A 17,234-nucleotide genomic window follows, 5' to 3' on the forward strand; every position below is an offset into this window, starting at 1 on the left:
AAGGTTATATTTAAACCTAACTTAGCTCTCGCAGGGCCCGATACCTGGTTCATAAAAAAATAATTTGTGTTGTAAGAGCACTGGACCCTTTGGGTAGCCTAGACAGAAAATCGCATTTTTGGACATTATGGAAATGGCTTTCTGTCAGCAAGAGGTTTTCGGAAAACATATTGGAAGAATGACAATGCCACAACAATTTTCTGTCCAATAGGAGATCTTTTAGTCGATCTAATGTAACGAAAAGAGGCCAACATGTTTTTGGGGCTCATAGATCTCCCTTCATCAGGGCTTTAACGGCAAACAGCGTAAATAGCCCAGTGCTAGTTAAGAATAATCTTCTATCCAAAATTCCTATACAAATCAAAAGGATATTAGTCTGCAAAACCTAGTTCCAAGTCCTCACAAAAGTAGAGCCCAGGCACTTTACTGATGAAAACAATATCCATTTACATGTGAGACAGGGTTTGTGTGCACCAAGAAGCCGTCAGTATGGTGTTGGTTGGATTTCTAACTTCCGTTCCTGTGGCCAACTAAGAGCAAACAAGGAAATATATGGCCGGGGGGAATCAGCTGTAAGAACTGCAGATATCAGAACTAAGCAGTGCAGGAGCACATTACACAATAGTTGGGAACAAGCCAGTTCACCATTCATCCTCCCGATGCTTCCGAGTCACATAGAATGTCCCACTGAGCCCATGGCAATGCATTTCTAGGCTCTCCCTCTTTGTCAAGCCAAGTTTTGCAGGCCAGCTTGTTCCCAGGCCATGGTGTGCTGCGCTCTTGCACTGCTTTGTTGTCATATCTGTAGCGCTCAGTGATGCTTACAACATTTGTTTGCTTTATGCTTCATTGGGGCTTATGGACCGACAGAGAACAAATGTGTACAGATACGAATAAGGGGTCAGGGCTTTGATGGGGACCCTGATGTAAAAGGAGGGCTTATATGGGGACCATGATGTAAAGGGGGGTCTGATGGGACCCATGATGTAAAGGGGGGACCCTGATGTAAAGGGGGGACCCTGATGGGGACCATGATGTAAAGGGGGGACCCTGATGGGGACCATGGTGTAAAAGGGGGACCCTAATGAGGACCATGGTGTAAAGAGGGGACCCTGATGGGGACCATGGTGTAAAGAGGGGACCCTGATGGGGACCATGGTGTAAAGAGGGGACCCTGATGGGAACCATGGTGTAAAGGGGGGACTCTGATGGGAACCATGGTGTAAAGGGGGGACTCTGATGGGGACCATAGTGTAAAGGGGGGACTTTGATGGGGATCATGATGTAAGGGGGGGGTCTCTAACAGAGACCATGATGGGGATTTTTTTCAGATCATGAATATTAGTAAAATATATGATGCGATATGATGTAACTTGTACTGAAAAGTTTGAAGACTCCTGGCCTAGGGCATCAATAAAAAGCAGTTTTATTCATTTATACCTCCCTCCCCCAGCAGCCAACGCTCTCCTCTTCCCTTCAATGCTCTATAATGTGTGCAGGCCCTTGTCATCCTCACTTACAATGAAGGACAACATCATTGTACATGAGTACAACCACCAGCTGGAGTGCCTTAGAGAGGAGACTTTGGTCACATGGAAGAGGAAGCCTGTGGGAGTCCATTTTCCGATACCCGGGGCACAAACAAGTTTTTAACCCTTGGAGTGTGGGCGGAGCCCCACTCCAAGGATATTGTTTTCTTTTCCCTGAAGTTAAACTTCAAACGCTGGGAACGTGAGTTCTATGTGCTGGTGACATACCTGCTGATCCCAGGAAGCGTTTGCCCTCTAGGACACTTGGATATTTGGGCTCCAGGCGCCGTTCAGGATAGGCCATGGCTTCTGCTGTGAAAACCACCTTGCTTTTGGCTTGCTTGAACTTCTTCACAAGTTCAGTTGGGCCTGAAGAAAATATGTCATCGTAGCTGCAAAGGTAATACACAGAGCAATCCAATAAGGAGAAGTCTATACCGACATACAGTATCTTGTATGTGTGTATGTATTGTGTAATCCATCAGTCCACCTGGAACTGAATTTTTAGTGTTGAGGGATGCTGGAGTGATGCACTCCCTGAGAGTTTCTTCTATCTCTCACTGTGCCCATTATGAGGGTTCCCATCATCCATACATTAGGTTCATACATCTATACACCTTCTATGCTCATTACGAGGGGTTCTCAACATCCCTGCATTGAGTCCCTGGGTCTGTACACCTGCTGTGATCAGTATGAGGTGTTCCCTCTACCCTACACTGAGTTTCCAAATCTTCACACCAACTGCACTAATTATGAGGGGTTCCCACCACACCTGTGCTATGTTGCCTGGTCTGCACACTTGCTATGTCCATTATAAGGGCATGTCACCAACCCTCCTGGATTTTTATATATATTAGATTATAGAGTATTTAACATGGGGCCCTGGAACGCACAAAAGTGGGCAGGAACATGGTCAGGAATTAAGGCCAGGAGATCTCAATGTTAAAGACCCAAGACATATAGAAAGCCAAGGGCTGTCACAACCACCTAGGCATCATCTATATCTAAAATTGGACTCTTGCGCTGTTTGACCCTTTAAATGTTATAGTGTGTTATGAAGATGATTGAAGTGTATCTAAAGCCAAACCTTTTAGTAGGAGTATTAAAAAATGCCTGTCAGGGTTTTGTATTTATTTTTTTAATTTTGCCCAAATACCTTTCGGTGAAGAGGATAATCTGATCTTCGTTGTCGGCATATTGTTCCAGTGCGGCCTTTAGGAGTCGAACCTTCGTCCCCTCTCCATGCCACTCTTCCCCGAGCCCCAGGACCTGCAGGAAAATCATACAGGGGTATTACATTGCATTTAATGGGCTGCAACCTTTGCCAAATATCTTACCAGGAAGACAAAAATGGGTCTCAGCCAAGTCTTTGGGACCTCGCAGAAACATATGACTTGCCTGCATATGTGCCAACGTTCATTTCAAGATGGGAGCAGATCGGAGCAAGGGGAGCTTCCTCTGCATGAAAGACAATGTTGGACCTTTTCACTGTTAAGTATGTTTTTTTTGGTTCATATAGAGTGTAATGCCCGTACACACGTGCAGATTATCTGCAGACTTTTGTCTGCAGACTTACCTTTTCTATGTAGTGCAAGGGCCTGCCGGATTGCATACAAATTGAAAGTGTTTAGGTTTGACCTCATATTATATGGTTTTGGTAAGTCTGCAGACAAAAGTCTGCAGATAATCTGCACGTGTGTATGGGGCATTAGAGTCGATTCACACTGGGGCGACATGACTCTGTACTATTTCGGGGGCGACTTCTGCATTCCCATGCACCACGACTTCGGAGCGACTTGCAGGGACTTCACATAATGGAAGTCAATGCAAGTCGCTCCGAGGTCACCCCGAAGTAGTACAGGACCCTTTATCTAAGTCGGAGCGACTTGTGTCGCTCCTATTAGAACGGGTCCTGTAGCGGTCAATGGACCGCGAGGGAGCGCGACTTGTCAGGCTGACAAGTCGCCTGACAAGTCGCGCTAGTGTGGACTGGCTCTTAGGGATTTGAAATGTGTTACTTTGTCTGCATTGCAAAAGCATGTGTTCACTTTAAAAGAGGAGCTTTAAAAAAAAAAAAAAGAAAAAAAAAAAAAGTTAGCAACTACAATTACTGTGGCTGCTGACTTGTGAGAAACAGACTCTCACCAGCCCGTGACTTCAGCACTGTCTTCACTGGAGCGGGTTCTTGCCGGGCTTAGAATCTGCAGCACTGCCATCTTCCTGTGATTTCGACAGCTGGCGCTCCCCTCTGCACATGTATGAGATCGCATGATGCAGTCAGGCTTGTCCCACAGCTACCATGGAGGTGTGATGTGTCCCAGGAGGCTGCGGCCGGGGGGAATGGGGCAGGCTGAGTTGATGCAACTTTCGCCTAGACAGTCAGAAAAAGGTACCCGCTACCAGGAAAAAATATAATAGAGGAAGAGGGAGGACAGGTGGATGGGTAGAACTTTCATTTACAAGCGAAGGTCCACTTTAAGCTTCCTAAAAACACAATAGCTGTTCATGGTTGTTCAACCCAACCACCAAATAGTCTATCTAATGATTGCCATTGGGTGAGTCAACTTCTAGAGGAGGGAGTTGAAAGTTCATCCTGATCCATCAACATTTCTCTGAGCAGGCTCAGGCCAGGGTCATGGAGATGCCCACAAACCTGAGAATGTTCACCAATCCATCTGAGTGAACATTCTCTAACATTTTTAGGTTCCTCAAGTCACAGCTGAAGGAATTCTAAGCTACAAAATCTTTTCCTTGGGCTGCTATTTCCTGCTCGAGTCTTGGAATTCTTTTGTGAAGAAAACGATGCCCTCGGGGAACCACAGACCTGATTCTAACTCACCTTCACTTTGTAGTTGAAGCATTGTGCTGATCTCTGAAAACGCCGGAATCCGTCTGTCTCTTCGGTGGCCACAGTCAGAACCAGGAGCTTCTCTGTCCAGGAGAAAAATAAAAATAAAAGTATTGTTATTTCTATTATTTATCATTATTAATCTGTTATAATAATTTTTATTATTATGTGTTGTAGTTCCTATTATGTCCATAAAATGTGCCAGTTAGCAGATATGTATACAAGCCATTTCAAGTCAGCTATTGCTAACAAACTTTTAAAGTTGAAGTCTGGGTATGGCAATTTTTACATGGTTACATTGTCCCAGCTTGGGCCAATATAGGTTTATACCAGTGTTTCTCAACTCCGGTCCTCAGGGCACAGTAACAGGCCAGATTTTAAGTATTACCTTTGGGAGATGCAGACTAGAATACTGCAATCACCGTGCAGCAAATGATATCACCTGTGATGTATTTCAGTTTTCTTGCAAACCTGGCCTGTTAGTGTGCCCTGAGGACTGGAGTTGAGAAACACTGGTTTATACTGTATACGTCATACCTTTGGGATCCTGTGGAAGCTGGAAATCATATAGTAGGCACCACTACTACAGTGATCACTGCTAGCTTCCAGATCCTGTGCCAAGCGACTGCCCTGCTGCATAGTGAACACAGGAAGGCACATGGCCAGCATGAGCACTATATGAAGAACACAGCATTTTCTGAAATTGCATTTTCTCAAAAGCTCTATCTGATTTGGTGAGGTATGTTCCTGACATTACCGGCCCATCTAGCCACCTTGTCCAATCAGCGAAGGCTCTGCATTCATTGAGAAAATACAAAGTGCTCTCTAAATAGTAACCGTGCTGAGCAAAAGACCTCCTGTGTTCAGTAACAGCAGGACAACCACTCAGCACAAGACCTGGCAGCTAGTGGCTAGTGCCTACTACAGTAATTTCCAGCTTCCACAGGGATCGGTCAGGTATGGAACATGCATACTTACCAATGGTCCGAACCAAACCTCAAATAACTATGTAAACATTGACATACCAGGACTTCAGCTTTAAAGGAGGTTGTAAACCCTCTCTTTGAACTTGTACCTATAGGTAAGCCTTTAATAAGGCTTACCTATAGGTTCTCTAAATATCTCCTAAACTTGCACCGTTTACTTTTCATGCAACCGATGACGTCATCGGCACATGCACTCTGAAGGAACGGCCACTTGTGCCGTTCCTTCAGAGCCCTGTGCCCTGAACGGCGGCTCCTGTGCGCATGCGCGGGAGTGATGTAATCGCGCCTCCAGCCAAACAGATGGCCGGAGGACGCGAACCAGGAAGCAGGATGACCGAACATGTCGGCCGTCCTGGCCCCGAAGAAGATGGCATATTTGCACCCTGAAACGTGTTGCCATTTTGATGGACTTTGGAGCAAAAAAAATTACAAAGTTATAAAAATCTCTACTTCAAATTGTTTACATTTGATGCTGCTACATTTCAATTTACTAAGCGCCCTTCGATCGACTGGTGCCTCACGTGTAGTTTGAGGGCCACATATGGCCCTTTGGATCCTTTGCCACTTGCTATGCAGTTTTGGGCTCTCTCCACCCAGAAATCAGTGATTACTCAAGTCAGGAACAATGAAAGAACATATTCATGAACTCATACATGCAGTGGCAGGGCAGGTGGGCCAAGCCGCCACATATATGTGTCATTGTCTTGCTCTGGTGCATGTTTTGTTGGCACCCCCACAACTGTCACCAAAACTCATGAGAAACTACTGACAACCAGGAGCTGGTAGGAGGGTATCCTGACGATGTCAGCACTGTGCAGCCAATCCCTGTCCTGCAAGATTGAGAGCCTGGCCTGCTGGCTCCGGGCATCATGCAGGGCCATCTTACCGAATGGGCACGCTGGGAAGTTGCCCGGGGGCCCCACCTGCCCAGCGACCCAGTCCCAGTCAAGCATTAGTCCCGATTCCTGTGTTCATTCTGCCGCCGAACTTAGCAGGTGGCAAGTGCCCGCCGGCCCTGCACTACTGTCCGGCCACTTGGGCCGCGGAGGGGGAGCCCACAACTGCAGGAATGCCTGTCCGCCTCCACGGGAACAGGCACACACAGGACAGTCATGTCTGACTCCCATCCGTATGTGTGTTCACCGGACCCAGCCGCTGAACTTGGAAGCGGTCATTAGCCTGGCACTGCTGTACCAATAAATATCGCCTTATCGATAATTTGCATTTTTATTCTCCTGGGTAATTGTGTAGGCAGGGCCCCAGTGCACTGCATTGCCCGGGGCCCTTTAATGCCCTTAAGATGGCACTGGCATCATGGCCCATTTAAAGCACCAGCATAAAGGGGTAAACAGTAACCTATCAACTTGAATGTTTGTATAATGTCTTCAGTACTTTTTCACTTTCTCTATTCTATCCAGTGTGTTTTTTTTCTCTATGTATTTGTTTTTTCCTCTAATATCTTATAATGGATCTTGCTTAGAGATGTGTTAAATGCAATGGTGGCAATGCTGAGCGAGCGCCCCCCTGTGGTCAGTGTGCGGAAGGGAATATCACGACTACCGCTGTAATAGCACCAATTACTACAGTGATTCTCAGTTTCCCCAGCAGTCCCCACAGGTATGAGATATGTATACGTATATTGCACCAAGCTGGAGCAATGCAACTATGCAATATACACTATATTACCAAAAGTATTGGGTCTTTCCACGCTTATGAACTTTAATGGCATTCCAGTCTTAGTCCGATTCAATATTGGAGTTGGCCAACAGTTTGGAGCTATAACAGTTTCAACTCTTCTGGGAAGGCTGTCCAAAAGGTTTAGGAGTGTGTCTATGGGAATGTTTAACCATTCTTCCAGAAGCGCATTTGTGAGGTTAGGCACCAATGCTGGACGAGAAGGCCTGGCTCGCAGTCTCCGCTCTAATTCATCCCAAAAGTGTTCTGTGGGGTTGAGGTCAGGACTTTATGCATGACGCTCAAAATCCTCCACCCAGAACTCGCTCATTCATATCTTTTTGGACCTTCCTTTGTGCACTAGTCCAAATCATTTGGTGGAGGGGGGATTATGGTGTGAGTTGTTTTCTTCCAGAAGTGCATTTGTGAGGTCAGGCACTGATAGAGGAGAAGGCCTGACTCGCAGTCTCCGCTCTAATTCATCCCAAAAGTGTTCTATCGGGTTGAGGTCAGGACTCTGTGCAGGCCAGTCAAGTTCCTCCTCCCCAAACTCACTCATCCATGTCTTTATGGACCTTGCTTTGTGCACTGGTGTGCAGTCATGTTGGAACAGGAAGGGGCCATCCCCAAACTGTTCCCACAAAGTTGGGAGCATGAAGTTGTCCAAAATGTCTTGGTATGCTGACGCCTTAGGTGTTCCCTTCACTGGAACTAATGGGCCAAGCCCAACCCCTGAAAAACAACCCCACATCACCAAATGATTTGGACCAGTGCCCAAAGCAAGGTCCATAAAGAAAAGGATGCAAATATTCCCACAGACACATTCCTAAATCTTGTGGAAGAGTTGAAGCTGTTATAGCTGCAAAGGGTGGTCCAACTCAATATTGAACCCTACAGACTAAGACTGGGATGCCATTAAAGTTCATGTGTGTGTGTGTAAAGGCAGGCGTCCCAATACTTTTGGTAATATTGTGTTGATCAACTCCAGATCTTGCTTAGAGGAGTGGTAAATGCAATGGTGGCAATGCTGAGCAAGCGCCCCCCTGTGGTCAGTGTGCGGAAGGGAATATCACGACTATCACTGTAGTAGCGCCTACTACTACAGTGATTGTCAGTTTCCCCAGCAGTCCCCACAGATATGAGATATGTATACTTAGATTGTACAAAGCTGGAGCAATGTAACTCTGTGATATACACTATATTACCCAAAGTATTGGGACGCCTGTCTTTACACGCTTTTGAACTTTAATGACATCCCATTAAAGTTGAGGTTCAGCTTTAAACTGACATAAATGAATATGTACTTCTATATCACTTTTCTCCCTGGATGAGGCAAGGCAGAAGTCCTGGGCGCACTCAGTTGTGACAAATAACCTACTAGCACATCTTTGGAGTGACAGAGGAAATCAGAATAACCAGAAAAACCCACGCAGGCACAGGGAGAACATGCAAACTCCAGGCAGATGGTGTCAGGATTTGATCTGAGGACCCCAGCGCTGCAAGGCAGAAGTGCCAACAGCTTGAACCTGATGCTCTTTTCTTTTTTCCACCTAGCTTACTGCCTTACTCTGGATGTGTGAAATATAAAGGGGATTTCTATGTTGTAACTCTCATGGGTTACCTGTCTCCTGATGAATAAAGGGGCACCAGAAGGAGACAAGAACACCCTTTGTGTCTGTAAAGTCTACAATTACAGCTCACAGGGGCAGGAAACCCCTTCATCAGAAGGACTATTATTATACGGCATTCCCTCTATAGACCAGGGATGAATAGAGCCCTTTATTCCACTCTCCCAGCAGTCTATGAGAACCCGGTGTCACATCCCACGAGCCAATCACCGCCCAGGATTTACACGCTGCATGCATTTTACAGATGACCTTTAACCTCCCTTATTTATACTATGAAGGCCTACATACCGAGCCATAAAGTGAACCTGTCATTTACATCCACTGAATGACAGCCAAGCTGCTGCCAGCTTTATAGCCAATCAATTTGCAGAAACTGGTAACATCAGCAAGGCACCCAGGGATGCTGTAATGTCATTGGTTCCTAGGAGAGAATGGAAACTTTGGTTTGGATAATAACTGTGGGTTTGTACAGAATGACAATGACAGGCACACGTTCTGTGTATAAATGATTATACTGTACTTCGATTTATCCACCCAAATGTGGGATTTTACTTATGAGCCTACACTAGTAGGATAAAGCAATTTGATTTTTAACTTTCTGAGACTCAGGCATACCCATCTCTGCACTCCGCATTCACCACTGGATCCACAGGAGGAAAAGAAACCAAGGGAGTCTCACTCCTCCTGTTGCATTGTCTTCAGTGTGAAGACAATTTCCTATGTAAAGGGGGGAGCTGGGAACTCGTGTGCCTTTCCTGAATAATGCTAGAGATGACTCAATCTGCTTATACTATCAAAAGCTAAAATTTCTCTGGAAATGTAAACTTTTATGTAAGCTTTGGATGGAACAGTGATGGGTAAGAACAAAAAATAATTAGATAAATAGTGTTGCGCAATTATTTAAATAGATAAATAATATAATGCTAAACAATGAATAAAATCAAAAAAATATATATAAATATAGCATGTATGAAGTGCAAAAATACATACGAATACAAAAGTGCAAAATCATTAAGTGCAAATGCTAAAAAAGCTCCAAAATTAAATCAATAAATATATATAAAAATATATTTAAAAGTGCAAGATAATAATATGTGCAAAAATGCAAAAAAGAGTCCAGTGATAAATAATTCCCGTGAATAATAGTGCTGAAATCAGAGTCCTATAACAGTGAGCTGGCCAACTGAAAGTGGCTAGTGCTTCCCAAAGGTGAGTGACCAGAGTGTCACAGTAAACCAACAACCGTGCACCCCCTTGTCGTTGGATGCTCACCTTAGAGCATATACAATAGAGCGTATATACAGGAGAACTTAATACGAATCCATCCGGATCCCTATGACTCCTCTCATCCGAGACAACTTGGGCTGGTAAAATCCGTCCCTCAATGCAGCGTCCTGTGTGCCTAAGCACTATAATGTGACATGCAGTGGCATCTTCTGACCCAAGAACAGATATTGAGCTGTCATTTGGAGTAGTAGCTAATTGGAAGTCAAAGGTTTGTTGTTAACCAGCCCATTGCCCGGATTATAAAGGTTCATGGTCAGATTAAGAAGCAAGCCCAAGCAATAAACAGTCAACCATTACAGATATTTGGACCTAAAGGTTGTTTATACATCCATCAAAGGGAACTGGCTGCTACTACTCCATTCTCACGGGAATTATTTATCACTGGACTCTTTTTTGCATTTTTGCACATATTACTATCTTGCACTTTTGTATATATTTTTATATATATTTATTGATTTATTATTGGAGCTTTTTTAGCATTTGCACGTTATGATTTTGCACTTTTGTATTCATACATGCTATATTTATATATATTTTTTTGAGTTTATTCATTGTTTAGCATTATATTATTTATCTATTTAAATAATTGTGCAACACTATTTATCTAATTATTGTTTACACTGGTATGAGAAGTGGAGTGTCTGCAGCAACTCATCAATTTATTTATCACTAGTAGGTTGCTCGCGGGATCTTTTTTGTTATATATGATGGGTAAGAACCGCTGGTGGGGTCCCCACATGAGGGATTCACCCTCTTTACATATCACTGGATCAAAAAATGATGGAAAGGAATCTTCCAAAGGTCACAACTGTCTAAGAGCTCAGTCACGCAGGTGGCCGCAGTTTTACCATCCCCGACTGCCCACCGTATACAAGCAGATGCAGCCGCTTGGGGCTGTATGCATGCCACAGGTGCAACTGCCCTGCAGCCTTGTGCAATGCATGCGATTGTGGACTGGTGGGTCAGCATTTCAAGGGTTAAAACAGGCAGTGAGGAGAAGACATACCACTGCGGATCGCTTTTCAGGTGGGCAGCAAAAGCTACCTAATGTGTGAATGAGTTCTTAGAGGCAATTTTGTTTGATTTCCCATTGTGTCCTGTAAGGGAAATCACTTGAATGGGACACAGATGGCAAAAAACTGTTGCTGCAACTGCACAGCAACACGGTTCCGTCAGTAAGGTGTGTTAGGTTGCCATTCAGAAGGAATAGCACTGCATCCCTCCAATGCATGTAGTGTGCATTATGATGTTTTACCCTCAGTACCCTAAACGCCCATTCACACTTTTCCATTTCTTTGTGTAGCCTTACTGCACATTCATTATTATGTGTTGTGTTATGGCACCCCGTTCATTTTGAATAGGCTGCTAATGCACAGGAAGAGACCAAAAAATGAACATGCTGCATGTATTCCAATGCAGTGCATCACAATGCACAGTAGTGCATTAGCACGCATTGTGGTGAGCTGTAACATGTGTGTCACAGCTGTGTTGTCTTAGGCCCCTTTCACACAAGCAGTGGCTTTTACTGCCCCTCTGAAAAGTGATCCACCGCTGTTGTTCGTCTTGATTAAGGGCCCAGTCACACTAACAACTGCATGTGAAATCGCCAAGGTAAGTGAGGTCCCTGTGGGATTCACATACAGTGCGATTTCAGCACTATTCATTTTAAATGGGCTGAAATCACACCGCTGACCGCACTGCACCAAAAGTAGTGCATGAGCTACTTTTTGAAACGCACTGCAACTGTATTATATGCTACCTTTGTACCATGGGATCCGGTGCGGGCAATCACACTGCATTTGCGACCTGCATTTGGGGTGTAGTTAACTTTGAACTGACCCCCGAAGCAGATCGCAAGGGCAGTGCAATTGGAATGGAATGGGAACGCAGCTCTATCACACTGCATTCTAGTGTGAACTGGCCCTTACTAAAGACAAACAAGCCGTGCACTTTGCAAGGGAATTTGCTCCAAAGCTTAGTAAATGGGGTGTAATTTCCCTTTGCAAAGAATACCCAATCACATAAATAAAAAAATTAAAAAAAATGGAATTTTTGTAAAATCTTACCTGTAAAATTCCTTTCTCTGAGTCCTCCGACAGTCGCCGCCTCTTCATATCCGTCACATATGGGGTATTAGACTTTGCTCCGAAGGAGTAGCTAGGCAACAGAATATGTTAACAATAAAGCTTTAACATATCCCACCCTCAAGGGGTGGTCCCCTCAGTCAATACCCTCCTACTTCCTGCAACCATATCTCAGTTTTAGTGGAATAGCAGTAGAGTATACATTCAAACCCCAAAAGAGGGGCGGGGGCGGCGACTGTCGGAGGACTCAGAGAAAGGAATTTTACAGGTAAGATTTTACAAAAATTCCGTTTTCTCTTACGTCCTCCGACAGTCGCCGCCTCTTCATATCCGTCACATATGGGGACGTCCCAAAGCAGTGCAAACATGAGGGGTGGGAAACGCATCCGCGCCGAAAGGCAACGCAGTCTCCACATCAAAGAAAGGAACCTTACCAAAGGAAGGAAACCAGCTGGGCAACAGCAAAAATAAGTGCTCAACAGGAGCAACAACCCAGGAAAAGACAAAAAACCAGGGGATACAAAACTTATCCCAACAGCCAGGAGTCCCCAACAAGGGACCCTAGGGAACAGCCGCACTAAGAACCTTGCGGCCAAAGGAAGCATCCGCCGATGCCTGAACATCTACTTTGTAGAATTTTGTGAAAGTGTGTACGGTCGACCAAGTCGCCGCCTTACACACCTGGGCTACAGAAGCCCCATGACGACAGGCCCAAGACGTACTCAGAGATCTAGTAGAGTGCGCCTTCACAGGCACAGGGGGAACCTTCCCCTGCAAGGCATAGGCCTGTTCAATGGTCTGCCTGATCCATTTGGCAATGGTAGAGGCGGAAGCCGCCATGCCCTTCCGAGGACCCTCTGGAAGAACAAACAAGGAGTCCGTCTTTCGAAAAGACTCAGTCGATTTAAGGTAAACCCTAATCGCCCGAACAACATCCAGAGAATGTAGTCTCACCTCCTTTGGATGTTTAGGCTTCGTGCACAACGAAGGCAAAACAATATCCTCGTTAAGATGGAATTCCGAAACTCGTTTCGGCAGAAAAGAAGGATTAGGTCGCAAGACCACCTTATCCAAATGAACAACCAGGTACGGAGACTTGCAGGACAAAGCCGCCAGTTCCGACACTCTGCGAGCCGAAGTGATCGCCACCAAAAAGGCGACCTTTTTGGACAACATAGACAACGATATCTCCCTGATCTGTTCAAAAGGAGCACGTTGTAACACAGACAGGACTAGATTCAAGTCCCAAGGGGGCAAAGGATCCCTCCTAGGAGGAACCAGATGCCGCACACCCTGAATAAAAGTGCCAACCAAGGAGTTGGAAGCCACGGGACGTTGAAACAGAACGGCCAGCGCAGACACCTGACCCTTTATCGTAGCCAGCGCCAAACGCTGATCGACACCCGTCTGAAGGAAAGACAGCACACGGGAAACCGAGTACGTGCGGGGTGAAAACCCCCTGGACTCACACCAGGCAAAATAGGCCTTCCAAGTACGGTAATAAACCCTTCCCGAGGAAGACTTCCTCGCGTTGATCAAGGTATGAACAACCTCTGGAGAGAGACCCTTCTCCTTCAGGACCTCGGTCTCAACAGCCAGGCCGTCAAAGCCAGCGACTGTAAAGCAGGATGGTAAATCGGTCCTTGAGACAGTAGATCGTCCCGAAGAGGCAGACGCCAGGGGGCGTCGACCGCCAGATTCACGAGGTCTGCGTACCAGGACCGGCGAGGCCAGTCCGGTGCCACGAGAATCACCGTGCTGCGTTCCGAGTGTAACCTGCGAAGGAACCGGGACAGCAACTGAATCGGTGGAAACGCGTACATCAGCCTGTACTGATGCCACGGGGCCACTAACGCGTCCGACGCGTCTGCCCGAGGGTCGCGCGTCCTTGCCACGAACCTCTTCACCTTGTAGTTGAGGCGAGACGCGAACAGGTCCACATCTGGAAGACCCCACTTCGCGCACAACATCTGGAAGACAGCCGGGTGGAGAGACCATTCCCCCTGATCCAGGGTCTGGCGACTCAGATAGTCCGCCTGCCAGTTCTCCACTCCCGGAATGTGAACCGCCGTTATCGCCGGGACATGAGTCTCGGCCCAAGACAGAATGTCGGCCACTTCTCGAGCCGCTCGGGCACTCCTGGTGCCCCCTTGGTGGTTGATGTAGGCCACCGCCGTGGCATTGTCCGTCTGCACCCGAACCGGGCAGCCCTGCAGCCGGTCCGTCCAGCGATGAAGACAGAGCCTTATCGCACGCAATTCCAGAATGTTGATCGGGAGGGAAGACTCCCCCTCCGACCAGGTCCCCTGGGCGGACAGAACGCCCAGAACACCACCCCAGCCCGACAGGCTGGCATCCGTGGTGATTATCGTCCACGAGATCGGACGAAACGACTTGCCCCCGGACACCAACGGGGACTGGAGCCACCACAGAAGGGTTTCCCTGGTGCGATGACTCAACGAGATCTGAAGATCCAGAGATTGAGGTCGCCCGTCCCACTTGGACAAGATCTCCGCCTGGAGACCCCGCGTGTGAAACTGCGCGAAAGGAATCGCCTCGAAAGCCGAGACCATCAATCCCAGACATCTCATACACGTCCGCAGAGACGAGTTCGGAACGTCCCTGAGGGACCTGACTTCCTCCTGAAGAGTCCTGAGTTTGTCTTCCGGCAGGAAGACCTTCGCCTGCACCGAGTCCAGTATCATTCCCAGATAGGGAAGACGAACCGACGGACTCAGTGTCGACTTTGGAACATTTATCGTCCAACCGAACTCCTGCAGAGTTTGCATCGTGACAGACAGGTCCTTCTCCAGACCCTGACTGGTCGCAGACCGAATCAGAATGTCGTCCAGATACCCCAGGACAGAAATGCCCTGGGCTCTCAATAATGCCAGAACCGGTGCAAGCACTTTGGTGAAGACCCGCGGAGCCGAGGCGAGCCCAAAGGGCAACGCCACGAACTGGTAGTGATCCTCCGCAATGGCAAATCGAAGGTATCTCTGATGACCCTCGAATATGGGGATGTGAAGATACGCATCCTTCAAATCGATGGAGGCCATGAATTCCCCCGGAACCAGGGCAGCCACCACCGAGCGCAGGGATTCCATGCGGAACTTGCGAACCCGCACAGAGCGGTTCAGAGCTTTCAAGTCCAGAATCGGACGAACCTTGCCCTCCTTTCTGGGCACGGTGAACAGATTGGAATAAAACCCCCGAAATCTGTCCCGATGAGGCACCGGAACCACCACTCCCTGAGCCCTCAGGTCCCGCACCGCCAGGTGCAGATCCCGCAGGCGCTCTGGAGACAGTTGTAGATTTGAGGGAAAAAATCTGCTCTCTGGCCGAGAGAGAAACTCGATCTTGTAACCAGATCGAACGATTTCCAGAACCCATCTGTCCCGCACACGGGCCAACCAGGGCTGAAGAAAACCGAGCAAGCGTCCCCCCACCCCAAAACTGGGTGAGGGCGCCCCTTCAGGCCGAACTGTTATGGGCCGTAGGTCCGGATTGGCCGGACTTCTGTTTCCCAGACCAGGGTTTCTTCTGAGAGCCCTGGCCCTTGAACGGTTTGCCCTTGTAGTGCGGCCGAAAGGCACGAAAGGACCCCTGAGGGGGCCGAAAATGAGCATGCTTCTTCCCAGAAGCCCCCTTAGCCTTGGGGAAATGGGGCAAGAGAGTGCTCTTACCCCCGGTAATCCCCTTAATCAACACATCCAGGGACTCCCCAAAAAGGCGAGACCCATCATAAGGCAGATTGGCTAAGGTTTTACGTGAAGATTGGTCCACCGACCAACATTTCAACCAAACCAGGCGGCGAGACAACACCGCCACGCTGTGCACACGCGCGGCCAACGGAATCAGGTCCAGGTCCGCATCACACAGATACATGACACCCTGGTGGATCTGATCCACCATATCCAGGGTCGCCGCCGAGGCCGAATCGGCCACTAGGACGCGCCTAAGCATCTGCGTCCAACTTGCGATCGCCTGGGCCGCCATGGGAGAAGCAAACAGAGCCTTAAGCATAGAACCCGTAACAGAATAAGTATGACGGGCAAGAGACTCCAGTCTCCTATCCGTGGCATCACGGAAAACAGGGGATCCCTCTGCAGGGATCGCAGTGGCTTTGTTCAAAACCGCAATAGCATGATCCACTGGCGGAGGCACACACCACCGTTCATCAGTGGCAGGCGAGAAAGGATAACGCAGCTTAAATTTACTTGGTACCGCAAAAGGCTTGCGCAAATCGCGCCATTGGTCCTTAACAGCGCGCTGAAAATCAGCATTGCAGGGAAAAACCTGCGGCGTCCTGCGTTTTCTCTGCGTCCCATAAGCCGCCAAGGCAGCTGGGGGACACACCTCGTCCTGCAAACGTAGCGTCTGCTTAATGGAAGCAATCAACTCATCCATGATTGCAAGCTCTTCAGGCGAGCCAGGGGGAGAATTATCAACCCCCTCAACTTCAGCCTCTACCTCAGACCCCACTAGATCAAGAGAGGAGCGGGACCCCGATAGGGGGGTCCCCGCCAGAACAGCCCCATCACCTTCACCCTCAGAATCAGAGGACAGAGTAACTCTGGGCCGTTTAGTAGATTGAGCAGCCACCAGCATTTGCACCTGTGCAGCAAGGCCAGCCACAATAGTGGCCAAATCCCCCCCTGGGGGGGAAACAGCGGTCCCCTGGCTTTCCACCAATACTGTGGGAAACTTGCCCTCCTGAGAATCCATTGCCCCTGTATGCCAGACAACCAAGGGTTAACTGCCCCCTTACAGCAAGCGCGGCAAGCGCAGCCCACCGCACCACACTCAGGCACAATGAGACCCCCACAGGGAATATACAGACTGAATACAGGCAATGGAATACAGGAATAGAAGGATAAAACCTGAGGAGACTCCGCTGCTGCTGCTGCCTCGATCGGTGCTTCCAGGAGAGAGGAAGTGATGCTGCCAGGGCGCTCTATGTAAGCCTATGGAGGCTACAAGAAAATGGCCGCCGTGCATGTAAACCATGCGGCCGGAGCGGGCGCCGGTAAAATGGCGCCGTTTGGCGCCGAAATCGCCGCTCCACAGTGCATAAAATCACACACAATATTATCCCATAATATGGATACATGTTAGATCGCCGCAGCGATCGCTGTATATGCCCCAACATGCCATTAAAAACATGCCCCACAGCACACAGCTCCTCACACTGCCCA

The 17,234-nt window shown here is 47.8% G+C and overlaps 1 protein-coding gene across 1 annotated transcript in view; it reads right to left on the minus strand.

The window, feature by feature from the left end:
- PLOD1 (procollagen-lysine,2-oxoglutarate 5-dioxygenase 1) overlaps positions 1–17,234 on the minus strand; it is an 80,990-nt gene that overhangs the window by 57,053 nt on the left and 6,703 nt on the right. Inside the window, exons 2-4 of the mRNA XM_082273062.1 lie at positions 4,369–4,460; positions 2,686–2,798; positions 1,758–1,921 (exon numbers count right to left, since the gene is read on the minus strand). Of these exons, the coding sequence (XP_082129188.1) occupies positions 1,758–1,921; positions 2,686–2,798; positions 4,369–4,460 (369 nt within the window). The remainder of the gene's footprint in view (positions 1–1,757; positions 1,922–2,685; positions 2,799–4,368; positions 4,461–17,234) is intronic.

The sequence above is a fragment of the Pelophylax lessonae genome, assembly GCF_965119305.1.
Source record: "Pelophylax lessonae genome assembly, chromosome: 12".
In the NCBI taxonomy this organism is placed as follows: Eukaryota; Metazoa; Chordata; class Amphibia; order Anura; family Ranidae; genus Pelophylax; species Pelophylax lessonae.